Source organism: Mobula hypostoma, chromosome 13 (assembly GCF_963921235.1).
Source record: "Mobula hypostoma chromosome 13, sMobHyp1.1, whole genome shotgun sequence".
Classification (NCBI taxonomy): Eukaryota; Metazoa; Chordata; class Chondrichthyes; order Myliobatiformes; family Myliobatidae; genus Mobula; species Mobula hypostoma.
Window position 1 is genome coordinate 75958817 of NC_086109.1, and position 16463 is coordinate 75975279.

The 16463-nt window shown below is 44.1% G+C and overlaps 1 protein-coding gene across 4 annotated transcripts in view; it reads left to right on the forward strand.

Moving 5' to 3' along the window:
- myo5aa (myosin VAa) overlaps positions 1–16463 on the forward strand; it is a 223058-nt gene that overhangs the window by 62172 nt on the left and 144423 nt on the right. For all 4 annotated transcript variants that reach the window (XM_063065969.1, XM_063065970.1, XM_063065971.1 and 1 more), the window contains exon 2: positions 6698–6808. In XM_063065969.1, coding sequence (XP_062922039.1) covers positions 6698–6808 — 111 coding nt within the window. The remainder of the gene's footprint in view (positions 1–6697; positions 6809–16463) is intronic.

Below are 16463 nucleotides of genomic sequence, written 5' to 3' on the forward strand. Positions count from 1 at the left end.
ATGTCCTGTGTTTTTGGCAGGATGGACACAGTTGCCACAGGTGGATTTCTGCAGGTGAAATGCTTCAGCCCCACACCGTCAGCATTAGACTGAGTGTTGTTCCACCTCTTACCAAACGATGATGCTCCATTTGTTATTTTCACCATGTGCTGTTAATCTGTGCACACCACTGATGCCGAAGATACAGCTCTAAATAAACAGTAATACCCGGTACATTCAGTGCACCCACACTGTGTTGGTTCACTGTTAAGCTACCAGTGACCATATCTGACCTCATACCGTCCAACATTCCTGGTCCTCTTGCACTTGGAGAAGGTGGTTTTGAAGGCACCATGGAAAAGATAAAGGCTTTGACAATCGGAGAAGTGAAAGAACACTAGCGTGGGCTGATGCAGATTGTAGAGCTCCACAGAGCGGATATTCTCGAATATAATCCAAGAAGCTGACTGTCTTGTTAGTAGGTCAGTGAAATCCAGATAGCATTCTTTAAAAAACTATAGGGACATTTACCTTAGAGTGCCAACACTTCAGATCAAGTTGGAAACGTTAGTAACTTAGTTAGCATTAGAGAATGTTGGCTGAAACAAGCTTCTATTTCATAATCACAATGTTAAGATATTATTAGGGGCCGCATGGCAGAATAGTAATTAGTGTAATGCTGTTAGATGCCAGTGACCTGGGTTCACTTCTGCTGCTGTCTGTTTGTATGTTCTCTCCGTGATCGTGTGGGTTTCCGCCGAGCGCTCCAGTTGCCTCCCACGTTTCTATGACGTCCCAGTTAATTGGTCACATGATGTAACTGGGTGGCGTGGGCTCATTGGACGGAAGGCCCTGTATCTCAAAATAAGTAAAACATTATGTTTTCTGTTTGTTTGTGTTTGCCTTTCCCTTCCATCTATTGATCACTTTACTAAACAGGTTTTGATGTCATTTTATCCAACTGCTCAGCTGTTCAACAGATAACAATCAAGCTTACAATTCAGCAACAATCAGCTTCCTATTAGAGTGGAATCAGTCTACGGGATGCATAGGAGACCGTTCAGTCCCAGTCATTGCTGCTGTAGGTCAGAGTTTCCCCTAACCTTCATCATGGAGTATTGATGTGCAGGTGATACTTGCATGTGTCTGCATTTGGAAACAGATCTACAAGTTACCATCGACTCCTTATATTAATTTACAGTAATTTTTTTCTGTACCGCTGCCACAGAACAAGTTTGACAAACTCTGTCAGTGATAATGAGCCTGACTCTGATTCAGTGATACCTGGAAACACAAGAGTGGCAAATGCTGGGGACTGGAGCAAGAAGATCCAAACTGCTGGAGGAACTCGGTGGGTTGGGCAGCAACTGTGGAGGCAGTGGGACGGATGATATGTTGTATTAAGACCCTGCATCAGGGCTGATGCAGAGCCTCAACCCAGGACACTTGACTATCCATTTCCCTCAATAGATGACGCCTGACTCAGAGTTCCTCCAAGAGCTTTGTTTTTGCTGGACGAAAAATGGTCCTTGCGTGGAACACCTGGAAGATGCAGTTCTTCTAACTGCCCATGAGCATTCACTCAATGGCTACTTTATTAGGTGCATGAGGTACCTAATAATGTGGACACTGAGTGTATTTCAACCCACCTGCTGACTTTCCTTGTTCTGTGCTCTGTAACGTTCAACACCTTGTTGCTCATGGCCTAATTTGCACCAAATCCCTTTCACTCCTTTCAGCACCCTCTCTCTATCCCTCTCCTTCATCCTCTGCTCTCAGTTAAGCGTTCCCTTAAATTTAAAATTTCTTTCCTTGTTTTCTGATCCTCGCATGACCTTGGCCCATGCAATTTCTGAGCACCTTCCTTTCTGGTCCCTTGGTGCTCCAAGCAGTCCACTTGTGAATCAGGGTCGGGTTGAATATCTCTGGCGTGATGTCGTGAAATTTTCTTGTCTTGCGGCCGCAGTACAGTGCAATACATAATAAAACTGTAAATTACAATAAATATTTCTTAAAGAAAACTAAATGAGTGGTGCACAACGTAGCTGTGCTTTCAGTTAAATTCTGGAATTTCTGCCCTAAATAATCCTGCCTGTCCTTCTCTGTCCTCCTCCTGAAACACTCCTTTAAACAGTTACCGAGTTCTTTTCAGGCCCTTTACATTATTACTCTTGGGAGGAGGTACAGGGGCCTGTCTACCTACACTTAATGTTTGACGAGCAGCTTCTTCCCCTTGGCAACAGATTTCTGAACAGTCCAAGAACACGACTTTGCTCCTTTGCAATATTTATTTTATGTATCCTCACTTTAATTATAGTGATTTGCTATACCTGGATTGTACTGCTGCTCACAAAACAACACATTTCACGATTTACTGTGTGTCCGCGTGGAAAAGACCTGATTCTGATACCGATTCTGAAATGTTCTGACCATCTGGCCTACTATCTGCTCAAGTGTTTCACTATCATTTCCCCAGCCACTGTGGGAAATTGTGCTGTACAGAAGGAGATGTGTCTGTGGAAGGAGTTGCTGTTCTTGATGGATTATTCGCCTCTCTGGATCTGAGAGGTTTATTGAGCAGTCATTATCACATATCACTTCTTGGACAGATAAATATCGGACAGCCGTTTCTAAAGGCAAGTTATTTCATGTGCAAATGCACCATTATAGAAATAGTGGTTAAATATGAGATGACGTTTATGGGGTTAATGAAGCAAACCGTCCAGAGTTGACCTAACTTTGTGCCAAAGCTGATTTGTGCATTCATAATGGTATCATTCAAAGAACATTGATGCAAAAATCTGTTCTTGTGGCTGGATAGATTAGTCAAGCAATGTGTAGTTCATGTTTTGAAGTTGGTTAAGCACAAATCACTTGTGCGTGGTTGGTTTGAGAACGTGCAGGCTATATCTTGAAATTGGTCCTAACAACAGTGGGATGCATTAGCTGAAGGAGAGCAGACTAACCTAATTTCACCAGCTGATTTTTCAGTCAGATGAGCCTTCCCTGACTTTTTTCCCCTCTCATTGCTCTCACTCCCTCACAGTGTCCCATTCCCCAATCACCATGTGACCAGCTGATGGCTTCTCCACACATCTTCCATGAGCTGTGACTCAGCTTTTGCCCAGTGTTACAGCTGGCAGAGTGAAGGCTGTGGACATTTGCCTGTTCTGAGCCTTTGATGTAGTGGAAAATTGCCGTGGATGCCCATAGACAAAATGAATACAAGATCTTCAACAAGCACCTATCGACACCCAGAAGAATTTCTAGATCCATTATTTTTATCTGTAAATCTGATCCATTGTATGTGCAATATTAGCAAAACCAAAGAGTTGATCATCGACTTAAGGAAGATGAACTCGGAGATCCAACAGCCTGATCTCATTGGAGGATTGGAGGTGAGAGGGTCAGAAACCTTGAATTCCTTGTTATCATATATGATGTTTCCTGGGACCAAGCATGTATGTGCCATTACAAAGTATGCACGAAAATGCCTCTACTTTCTTAGGAGTTTGCGTAGATTTGGCACGTTACCTAAAACTTTGGCAGCTTCTACAGTTGCACAGTACAGAAAGTGGTGGATGCAGCCCAATTCGTCACAGGAAAAGTCCTCCCTCCCCACCATTGTGCACATTTATGTGGAACACCGCCAAAAGAAAGCAGCATCCATATCAAGGGACTCAACCATCCAGACCATGCTCTCTTCTCGCTACTACCTCTAGCAGGCCTTGGGTCCTACGCCACCAGGTTCAGGAACAGTTCAACCATCAGGCTGCTGAACCATTGTGGATAATTTCATTCACCACCACTCTGAACTGAGTGTACAGCCTTCACTTTCATGGACTCTATAACTTATGTTCTCAGTGTTTTTTTTTGTTTCTACAATTCCTCTTTTGTGCATTGGTTGTTTGTCAGTCTTTGTTTATAATTTTTTAAAAAACAAATTATATTGCATTTCTTTATTTTCTGTAAGTGCCTGCAAGAAAAAAATCTCAAAGTAGTATCTGGAACCATACTCTGCATACATTGGTAATAAGTTTACTTCGACTTTTAACCTTGTGGTGGCAGTTTTGCAGATGGCACTTCTATAACCTAATCTTCTTAATGTCACTGTTCTCATTACCCACAGTTGTAAGGGTGGACCCAAATTCTCCTTAGGGGAGCCAAGTATAAATGTGAAGAGAGCTGGTTCTAGTTCTACAGCTAAAAGACCAACATACCAAGGATTTCTTTTCAAACACTGTGCCACTTGTAAAGATCAGAGTTGCCTGGTTTTTAGTTCAAGATTTTTTTCATGTGTGTGTCACTTTTGCAAACTTTGATGTTCCATAGCTTTAGGGCTTAAAATATTAAACTTGAATCATCATCATGCTTTACAAAAGGCTGTAATGTTTTCAGAAGCATTTTCTGTTTTGGGCATCGAGGGAGAGAGGAAGAGGGGAGCCATCCGCAGTACCACCGATGTGGCAGAGAGGGCCTCAAGATGGCTGTGGCTCAAAAGAGGGGAGCCATGGAGTCATAAGTAGCTAGCCATCTGGACACAAGCTGGGGTCTGATCAGCCCCGGCTGGGTTACCTGGAGGAGGTTGTATGATGTTGAAAGACCCGAAACACCCGATGATTCCAGGAACATCACTGAAGATGTGTCCAGAAGCATCAATAGATGTATGTATACAGCTTACACCCTGAGTTCATCAGTGACAACCAGGAAAGACTGGGTGACAACCACGAAAAGAGTGGTGACGACTGGAGAGTCAGTGACAGCCCGGAGAGACGGCAACGGGGACAGAATGGGCTGGCAACCCAATCTGTGTCCTCTGAGAGGAGGACCCCCACAAAAGCTACAATGAATCTAAGAGAAAGATACCCCCAGGGGTGCCTGAGAGGTGGGGAGGATGAGCACCCCAGTCGGATGGACCCAACGACATCAGACCCAGGCAATGAACAAACGACGATGAGGAAGCAGTGTGCATGTGGCAAAATCTGCAAGAACGATGGCGGCTTGAAGATCCACCAAGCGAGGATGAAGTGTTTGGCGGGAGCAGGAGCAACACAACGCGCAGGTGTCCAACCTGGTGAGACGAAGGAGGTGCCAGGCCCGGAGTCACCCCATAGTGCCCGGAACCTCCAAGTGTTGCAAACTAATCCCTCTAACATGAAGTCTAACAGGAGGCGGATCAAATGGCCTGCAGCTAACATGACTTCACTGTAGAAGCAGTTTGATAAAGATGTTAACCAAATTCTGGAGGCAACGGCGAAGGGAGGGGTTGATAGGAAGCTGCCAGCCATGACCACAATTATTGTCAGTATCGCAGCTGAACGGTTCCCAGTGGAGGTTGGTTGTAGGGGATTCGTAGCCCGTTCTTTAGTTAGAGCCTTCAGCATTTTGGGCATCGAGGGAGAGAGGAAGAGGAGAGCCATCCGCAGTACCACCGATGCGGCAGGGAGGGCCTCAAGATGGCTGTGGCTCAAAAGAGGGGAGCCATGGAGTCATAAGTAGCTAGTCATCTGGACACAAGCTGGGGTCTGATCAGCCCCGGCTGGGTCACCTGGAGCAGGTTGTATGATGTTGAAAGACCCGAAACACCCGATGATTCCAGGAACATCAGTGAAGATGTGTCCAGAAGCATCAATAGATGTATGTACACAGCGTGTTGCTTCCTGCTCTGCTTTCAATATTGAGGAAAGCTGAGGGGCTTTTCTGAAAAAAAGAAGTTTCTTCAAATTGGTTTTAACTTAAAACGCTGATGGTCCACAATATTTTATGCAGTCAAAGCTGTAAGTGTATTGGGAAGTTCAACAGTATTTTTTTAAACAAGCGAGTATTCAGTTACCTACTCATCACTTACTGGTGTGATGTGAATCACCTCTATTTGCACTCGGTGTCTACTTCATCCAGTACAGTAGGGACTAATAAAGCAGCCACTGAGTGTATTTCTGTATGCTTGTGGTCTTCTGCTGCTGTAGCCCATCCACTTTAAAAAGTGTTGTGCATTCAGAGATGCTCTGCTGCACACCACAGTTGTAATGGGTCGTTATTTGAGTTACTGCTGTCTTCCTGTCAGCTTGAAGCAGTCCAGCCATTCTCCTCTGACTGCTCTCATTAACAAGGCATTTTCACCCATAGAACTGCCGCTCACTGGATTTTTTTTTTGCTTTTCTCACCATCTTTTGTACATTGTAAAGACTGTTGTGTGTGAAAATCCCAAGAGATCAGCAATTTCTGAAACACTCAAACCTCCCTGACTGGCACCAATAATCATTCCATGGTCAAAATCATTGGGATCACATTTCTTCCCCATTTGGATATTTGGTTTGAATAACAACTGAACCTCTTGACCGCGTCTGCATGCTTTTATGCATTCAGTTGCTGCCACATGATTGGGTAATTAGGTATTTGCATTAACGAGCGGTGTGATTATATAAAGAGGCCACTGAATGCATGTTACATTGCAGTGTTGCAAGTTATTCCAGCAAGTTTGCCGTCAAAAATGCAGAAGGCAGTATATGAACTGTGAGAAGTGAGCTGCTTGTAGAGTGCTATCAAAATAGCCAGGTAAGTTGGTGCTTAGATAATTATTTGTAGGTGTCAGTGTCCCAGCCCACATGAAGTTGGGTTTTTGTAGAACTGAGACACTTAATATCCTATTGAATAGTTCTACAGACTCCCTTCACTTTAACCTGTTCTCATTCCGTACCCGCTCTCTTGTGTGTTGCAGTTTGCCAGGGTCTGGATCCCTGACTCAGTGGATGTCTGGAAATCTGCGGAGCTGCTCAAAGACTACAAGCCGGGAGACACAGTGCTTCATCTGAAATCTGAGGATGACCAGGTAAATCGGAGGGGGAGCGAGAGAGGGCAGGTGTCACAATACACGCACATGAGAGTCTACAGGTGCTGAAATCTTGAGCAACACACACAAGATGCTGGAGGAGCTCAGCATGTCAAGCAGTATCTATGGAGGGGAATAACAGTCAGCGTTTCGGGCTGAGACCCTCCACTAGGGCTGGACAAGGAAGTGGACGGAAGCCCGAATAAGAGGGTGGGGGAAGGGAAGCTGGCAGGAGATAGGTGAGACCAGGTGAGAGGGAAAGTGAGTGGGGGAGGGGGATGAAGTAAGAAGCTGGGAAGGGATAGGTGGGACAGGTAAGGCCTGAAGAAGAAGAAGAAATCTGATAGGAGGTGACAGTGGACCATGGAGGAAAGGGAAGGAGGAGGAGACTCAGAGGGAGGTGATGGGAATACGAGGAAAAGAGAAGGGTGAGAGGGTAACCAGAATGGGGAATTGTAAAAAGAGGTAAAAGGAGGGATAAACTACCACAAGTTGGAGAAATCACACTTGCACAGATAAATGCCAGGGAAGAGAGTAGTGGGCAGGGACAAGTGGACAAGGGATTCATGAAAAGAATGGTTCTGTGTGGAAAGTGGAGAGGAGGGGGAAGGGACAGATGTGCTCATTGGAGGGTCCATTGGAGATGGCTGAAGTTATCCAGCACAATGAGCTGGATATGGAGGCTCGTGAGATGGTAGATAAGGACACGGGAGCCCTGTCCCTGTTATAATGGCCGAAGGATGGGATGAGGGGAGGAGATGCAGGTGAGGGCAGCTTTGATGGTGGTGGAAGGAAAACCCCATATCACAAGTACAATGTTTGATATCTGGATTGTTCATGGTGACAGTAGAATTTGTTTGTCCTTCTTGTACCAGATTGCCTCATTTGCACAGCAGCATTTGCAAACTAGCAGAAATAAATTTATTTTTATATATAACATGATCATGCTGAGGCTATTCTTCAGATACACTCTACTCAGAACCCTCTCTCGACCCCAGAGAACCATCGTGCAATTGGACATGACCTGATAAAAGGTCCTTTTATGCATTTTGAGAATCCGAGTTTCTGTGAGGCTGTGCCAGCCCAATAAAATTTGCCCCGGATATGCCAATCCAGACATTTAAATTCATGTTCAATATCATACCCATCAAGTTTTTGCAGTCTAATAAACTTGTTTTGTGAGAAGGAAATGTGTTTACAAAGTTAGCCACTCTGGGTTATGACAATTCCACTAATTGTCTTTTTAAATTCCCAATTGTGCTGAGCGTCTCAATATCTCTATTCTTTCAAGTGTGTAAAAACAAAATAATCTGTATTAGACTCTGATTAAAATTCCATGTGTTTATAAAGTACCCAGGTTGGTGTATAGTGAAGGTCTTGTTAATAGGCGGGGGTGTGGGGTTTAATTATATTCCAAGACTCTCCCCCTTTTGTGCTATTTTGTAGAAAATTTTGCTTGCTATTATGCAATTGAGTTTGAGTGTAAACATGAACGGACCATCACTTCAGAGAAATGAGCAAGATCTCTTGCGTTTATAATTTACAACTTAAGAATCAGAAGAACCCTTGCTCAAGGACTTGTGCCTGTGCATTTGAGGACAAATCCTTCGATGGTTGGTGTTATCTTGCCTCAAAACTTGAGTGTTGATTTTGGTCATAAACAAAGAAACAGGCCCAGCTGATGTCTAGCCAGTGGAATTAGAAACTTAACAAAGAATTAATTCCAATTGATGTCAATTGGAATCATCAATTGTTTTCGATTTCCATAATCATTGCAGATTATTTTCCTGTAAATTTGCAGCATTTATGCTCTGGGTCTTGTCCAAACTGATCAGAGAAGGTTTTAGAAAAGCTGCTTGTGGTTATTTATAGACTCAAATGTTGTTGGACTGCTGTGCTTACCCTCTCAGAGAGGAGCACTATTCCCTCCTGAAGCAAAAGATTTGCCAAATTTGTAATGTGGTGACCCTTATCACTCAAGTAAGGGGAGCCTGGAAGTGAATAGCAGAGGACCTCAATCAAATCCTCTGGAATTTCCCAAAAAGAGAATCCCTGCTAAGTAGCAATCTTTATAACCATTGTGATAACCATGGGCAGGAAGTACAGAAGCCTTGGGCCCTACACCACCAGGTTTAGGTACAGTTATTATCCTACAACCAAAAGGCTTCTGAACCATCGTGGATAACTTCACACACCACAATTCTGAACAGATTCTATGACCCACAGACTCACTTTCAGAGATCCTTTACAACTCATATTCTCAGTACTATTTGTGTCTATTTGGAGATGCAGCATGGAATAGGGCCTATCAGCCCAACGGGCTGTACTGCCCAGCAACCCAACTACTTAGTACTAGCCTACTTACAGGACAGTTTACAATGAGAAATTATGTCTTTGGAATGTGGGAGGAAACCAAAGCACCCTGTGGAAACCCATGCAGTTAAATAGGGAAAACATACAAACTCCTTACAGATGGAGCTGGAATTGAACTTCAAAGTCCAGAAATGTTCCAAGCTGTAATAGTGACATGTTAACCGCTATGCTGTATATTTATCAGTTTTAACGTACAGTTTTTCATAAATTCTATTGTATTTCTTTTCCCTTGTAAATGCTTGCAAGAAAATGCATCTCAAGATAGTATATGATGACATTTAATACTTTGATAATAAAATTACTTTGAACTTTGACTATTTTTAGACTATGCCTCTTAAAAATGTCATCAGGTTTTAAGTGAAGAATATTTTGAGTCTGATAAAGAGGAATTATTTAAAAACTTTAATCCATTCTTGCCACCTGTATAATTTGGGAAGTTTTACATTCTTTCTAATGATTACTGTTTGTGTATTTAATATTTCAGTAATATCATAAATTTATTGTTTGATTATGCATACTTTGTTGTTTACATAATGCATTGAGGGTAATATGGACAAGTACATGAATGGCATATGTAATCATGCCACCAAGTGATAGGAAAAAAAAGTAAAACTTGTTTGTTTCTTTGCAAGAGGAAAAGAAAAACATACAAGTAAAAAAAAAGGGCAGTACTTGTCTCTTCAGAAAAGAAGACAGATGATCGAGTTAGAGTAAAAGGATGAAATGTATGGGTTCATAAGCAGTAAATACCATGCAAGAGTAATTATAAATAAAAAGAAAAGCAGAAGTGACTGGCCTATATCAGAAAGATAGATGTATTTGATTGCCCAAGGGATAACTAGTTGATGTATCCTGAGCAAATTGAGCAGTATTTTAAAGCAAATAATATAGCCAATGAAAAGCAAGTATCAGTTTTGCTGAGTACTTTGGTTTAAAGGTATACAGTTTACTTAGATGTTTGACTGCTCCAAGCAAACCAGCCGAAATGAGCTTTGCTAGTATCTTGAAAGTAATGCAGGAACATTTGGAACTGAAATCATTGTTTGATTGCAGAACACTTTAAGTTTCATAAGCAGAATCAAAAGGAAGAGTACATTTCAGCATATGCGGCTGAATTGAAGAGATTGTCTTCGCATTGTCAGTTTGTTAACGGGCTTAATGACGCACTGAGAGGTTGTTTAGTTTGAGGAATCTTACAGGAAGACAATCAAAAAACAGCTCCTAACTGAAGCACAGCTCACAAAGTATCTACCATCTGTGATAAAGTGGCCAAGGGACTATATCTTACGGAGACTGAAAGGGAATTCTTTCCAAGATTGAGTGGAGCCCCTGGGCAATGCCAGTTATCCCAGTGCAAAGAAGGATGGTTCTATCAGGATCTGTGGTGATCTTTAAAATTTATCAACACAGTAAGTCAAACCCCTCTGCCCAGGTTGGAGGATAACTATCAGAGCGTTAGTTCTTTAAACCAAGTATCACTTAATGTACCCACATGATTGATGCAGAAGAATTACACAAGTGTGCAGAGAAATTTCAAGCAGAGTCGGATGCCCAAGACCAAAGGAGGTGTCACAGTTGTGATCCTTCTTGGGATTTGTCAATTACTGTAACAGCTTCCTGTCAAACCTTGCTACTGTGCTCCATCCCATGAACTCATTATTACAGATTGGGAAGAAATGGGCAATGGACAAAGCAGTGTGAGCTGGCTTTCCAAAAGACAAAGGAAATGGTGATGTCAAAAACTGTGCTCACACATTATGATCCAACTCATTCAGTGAGGCTTACATGTGATACCTTGCCTTATGGTGGAGGTGTAGCTATGTCACATGTTAGGAATGATGGAAGTGAATGCCTCAAAGGAAATACCTGAAAAATTTACAGAAGAAGAGACTCCTCTTGATGTATTCTCCCTAATGCAAATTGAAAGTCTCCCTATTACAGCAGAGACGAACCAACGGGAAATCAGAAAAGACGAGACACCATCTCAGGTCCCATGGTCACCCAAAGTGGCCTGAATGTGCATCAGAAATTCAGGATCCCCCATTTTTGCTAGAACTATGATGAACTTGCCTTTGACAGGGGTTACCTTGTGTGTGGGTTGGGCGTTATTGTACCATCCAAGCCAAGAGCTGACGTGTTGGAGGAGCTACATGCTGTTCATCTAGGCTTGGTCAAAATGAAACCATTGGCTCGAAGCTTTGTCTGGTGGCCAAGGATAGGTCAGCAGATTGAGCAGCTTACCATGCACTATTTGGGATACGAACACGTCCAGAAGATGCCAAAAGCAGTGCCTCTCCATCCTTATGAATATTGCCCTGGCAGAGATTTCATGTGGATTTTGCTGGACCATTCATGGGCACAAATTTCTTGGTAGTAGTGGATGCAGCTACGAAGTGGCCAGAAATGTTCCCAATAGCCTCCACTGCAATCTCTCACACCGTTGATGTGTTGAGAAGCCCCTTCTGAAGGTCTGGTATTCCAGAACACTTAGTCAGTGACAATTGACCACAACTTGTCACAGAACACTTTTAGTCATTCCTGAAAATGAATGGAATAAGACGTATTACATCTGCACAGTTCTACCCAGCTATAAATTGGTTGATGGAAAGGTTTGTCCAGAGACTAAAGAACACACTGCGAACAATGTCAGCAGAGAGCACTACATTGAGACTGGATCAGAAGCTCTCCAATTTCCTCCGTGCATATCACAGTGCAGCACACTCCACAGCTAGCAGCTCACCAGCTATGCTATTCCTGGCTCCTCCCTTGCGCTCACACTTGGATCTACTCAAGCTCCATCTGAGAAGGAGTACGCAGGACAAACAGCCATGACAAATTGAGGGCTCCTCAAACAAGGAGGCTCAACTCTTCACTCCTGGCAGGAACTACAGAGGTGATCAAAAGTGGGCACTTGCAAAGATTAAGGGCAGAACTGGACACACACACACACACACACACACACACACACACACACACACACACACACACACACCCCCCCCCCCCCGACTAGTGAGCAATATGTTTATGCATTTGAGTTGAGATGCATTCAGTATTGAATTGGAGTTTATAAATAAGTAGGCAGGAGTGTTGTGTATTTAATATTTCAGTAATATTTGAGTAATATTGTAAATATAGTGTTTTTAAGTTTTTTTTTACATAATGCATTACGCGCTCTGTGTAAAAGTATGTGAATGGTATACGTCATCATGCCACCATGTCATAAGCTAAAAGTAAAAACGAAGCTTTCAGGCTCCCTTGTTTTTCTCTCAATTAGTTTTATGTTTTGGAGTTACAGAACATAATGGGAGTGAAGTTAATTGCATTCTTTTTTGCTTGTAAATGGCAGGCTTCTGGATTACAGGCTCCTGCAGTTCTGAGATGATCTCTGCTTCTGCTTGTACTAGAATAACTTTGCACTTGTAACATGCTGAGTGTTTCTGCCAGTTTGGTACTGTCGTGGTTAGAATCAGAATCGGGTTTATTATCACTGACATATGTTGTGAAATTTGTAGTTTTGCAGCAGCAGTACCGTTAAAAAAATACTGTAAGTTACAGTAATATATATTAAGGTTAATCGGGCAAGGTAGTCGGGCAGTGTTCATGGACCATTCAGAAATGTGATGGTAGAGGGGAGGAAGCTGTACCTAAAAGGTACAGGAACATCTTCAGCCTCATGTACCTCCCTGATGGTAGTAATGAGGAGAGGGCATATCCTGAATGGTGAGGTTCCCCAGTGATGGATGCTGCCTTCTTGATCCACCACCTTTTAACGATGCCCTCGATAATGGGAAGCTTTATTTCCGTTGTGCCTGCAACCTTCTGCAGCCATTTTTTTCGATCCTATGGCTAGGAGCCTCGATACCGGGTGTGATGCAGCCAGTCAGGATGTCCTCCACAGTACATCTTTAGAAGCGTACTAATCTTTGGTGACACACCAAGTCTTCTCAAACTATTAATGGAGTATAGCTGTTGGCATGCCGCCTTCGTGGTTGCGTCAATATGTTTGGCTGAGGATAGTTTCTCTGAGATGTTTGATACCCAGGAATCTAACTTGGCAATGCTTGTACTTCACTTAAAAGAAACTAGATTTTCCAACCAGCCTGGCTCTGCACAGATCGTATCAGAACACTCACTGCCTCACTGATCTTGTTGCTTCCCATTACCCCAGCTTCTCTGTTCCAGTTGGTGTTTCTCATCCCTTTAATTCAATAGCGGTGTGGTAATCTGTTTATGTCTGTAACGAAGGGCACTGTTTGTTGAATGCTTTGTGTAAGTATTAGAAGCTGACATCGGGCCCAGAGATGTAACTGGAGTTCATGTGGAAGCACTCCAGCTTGAAGGGCGTGGGTTCACGTCCCACTGTGGTGACCTGAGCGCACAGATGTCGCGCCTCTCTGAGAGAGGGTTGCGCAGCCTTTCAGGTGAGGCAGTAAATTGAAGCTCCACTTGCTCCTACAAATCAGAGGGCCTGTTAGTGCTGCTGCCTCATGGCTCTGAGGAGCCAGGTTCGATCCTGAGCTTGGTGGGTTGGAGTTTGCACATTCTCTCCAAAGCTGAGCTGATGGGTTAACTGGTTGCTGCAAAATAACATGAGTGAGTGGCAAAAGAGTTGAAATGTGAAGTTGGTGGGCATGTGAGAAGGAATCTGCTTCAGGGTTGCGGGAGATAAGATGAGGGCATTAGGACTGATAGGATTGCTCTGTATGCAGATAGCAGGACACAATGGGCTGAATAGCCTCATGCTGTGTCCTGGTAAGAATGTTTGTGTGAATGATCCAAGGGTATTATTTCAAGGGTGAATATGGGAGATATCACTGGAATCGAGGCCAATATTTGTTTTTCTGTCAACATTACAGAAAGTGTATCACATGATTGCGTTATTTTTTTTACTGATGTTTACTGTGTGTGCTGAAGCTGTTCTGATTTACAATAATGATAACCTACTTTCTTTCTGCTGAATGTGCGTTTAATCCTCCCAGTAGGGAGAGAATCCTAAACTTCTAACGTAAATTTGTTCGTCTACTTCTTTACCATGTTTGCTAAACGAGGCTAAGCACAGCCCCGTTGCCATATTTAAGTTAGCTGACTGTCGTTTTAAAGGTGATGACGAATCAGTATAAAGGAGGGAGATTGAAAATCCGGCTGAGTGGTACCACAAGCACCTTTCACTTAATGTCAGCAAGACCACGGAGATGACTGTTGACTTCAGGAGGAGGAAACCAATGGTCCATGAGCTAGTTGTCATCGGGGGATCAATGGTGGAGAGGGCCAACAACTTTAAATTCCTTGGTGTTATCATTTCGGACAATCTGTCCTGGGTCCAGCACATAAAAGCCATTGCAAGGGAAGCACAGCAAAGCCTCTACTTTCTTGGAAGTTTTCGAAAATCAGCATGTCATCTAAAACTTTGGCAAACATCCGTTGATGTGCGGTGGAGAGTATACTGACTGGTTGCATCACGGCCTGGTATGGAAACACTAATGCCCTTGAATAGAAAAGCCTACAAACACTAGTGAATGCAGCCAAGTTCATCATGGATAAAGCCCTCCCTACCGCTGGGTACATCTACATGGAGTTCTGTTGCAGGAAACCAGCATCCATCATCAAGGACCCCCACCATCCAGGCTGCCATCAGGAAGGAGGTACGGAAGCCTCAGGAACCACACCACCAGGTTCAGGAAAAGTTATTATCCCTCAACCATCAGGCTCTTGAACCCGAGGGGATAACTTCACTTACCCCATTGCTGAACTGTTCCTACAATCTATGGAACACACATCAAAGTTGCTGGTGAACGCAGCAGGCCAGGCAGCATCTCCAGGAAGAGGTACAGTCGACGTTTCAGGCCGAGACCCTTCGTCAGGACTAACTGAAGGAAGAGCTAGTAAGAGATTTGAAAGTTGGAGGTGGAGGGGGAGATCCAAAATGATAGGAGAAGACAGGAGGGGGAGGGATGGAGCCAAGAGCTGGACAGGTGATTGGCAAAGGGGATATGAGAGGATCATGGGACAGGAGGTCCGGGAAGAAAGACAAGGGTGGGGGGAACCCAGAGGATGGGCAAGGGGTATAGTCAGAGGGACAGAGGGAGAAAAAGGAGAGTGAGAGAAAGAATGTGTGCATAAAAATGAGTAACAGATGGGGTACGAGGGGGAGGTGGGGCATTAGCGGAAGTTAGAGAAGTCGATGTTCATGCCATCAGGTTGGAGGCTACCCAGACGGAATATAAGGTGTTGTTCCTCCAACCTGAGTGTGGCTTCATCTTTACAGTAGAGGAGGCCGTGGATAGACATGTCAGAATGGGAATGGGATGTGGAATTAAAATGTGTGGCCACTGGGAGATCCTGCTTTCTCTGGCGGACAGAGCGTAGGTGTTCAGCAAAGCGGTCTCCCAGTCTGCGTCGGGTCTCGCCAATATATAGAAGGCCACATCGGGAGCACCGGACGCAGTATATCACCCCAGCCGACTACAGGTGAAGTGTCGCCTCACCTGGAAGGACTGTTTGGGGCCCTGAATGATGGTAAGGGAGGAAGTGTAAGGGCATGTGTAGCACTTGTTCCGCTTACAAGGATAAGTGCCAGGAGGGAGATCAGTGGGGAGGGATGGGGGGATGAATGGACAAGGGAGTCGCGTAGGGAGCGATCCCTGCGGAATGCAGGGGGGGGGGAAGGGAAAGATGTGCTTAGTGGTGGGATCCCGTTGGAGGTGGCGGAAGTTACGGAGAATAATATGTTGGACCCGGAGGCTGGTGGGGTGGTAGGTGAGGACCAGGGGAACCCTATTCCTAGTGGGGTGGTGGGAGGATGGAGTGAGAGCAGATGTACGTGAAATGGGGGAGATGCGTTTAAGAGCAGAGTTGATAGTGGAGGAAGGGAAGCCCCTTTCTTTAAAAAATGAAGACATCTCCCTCGTCCTAGAATGAAAAGCCTCATCCTGAGAGCAGATGCGGCGGAGACGGAGGAATTGCGAGAAGGGGATGGCGTTTTTGCAAGAGACAGGGTGAGAAGAGGAATAGTCCAGATAGCTGTGAGAGTCAGTAGGCTTATAGTAGACATCAGTGGATAAGCTGTCTCCAGAGACAGAGACAGAAAGATCTAGAAAGGGGAGGGAGGTGTCGGAAATGGACCAGGTAAACTTGAGGGCAGGGTGAAAGTTGGAGGCAAAGTTAATAAAGTCAATGAGTTCTGCATGCGTGTAGGAAGCAGCGCCAATGCAGTCGTCGATGTAGCGAAGGAAAAGTGGGGGACAGATACCAGAATAGGCACGGAACATAGATTGTTCCACAA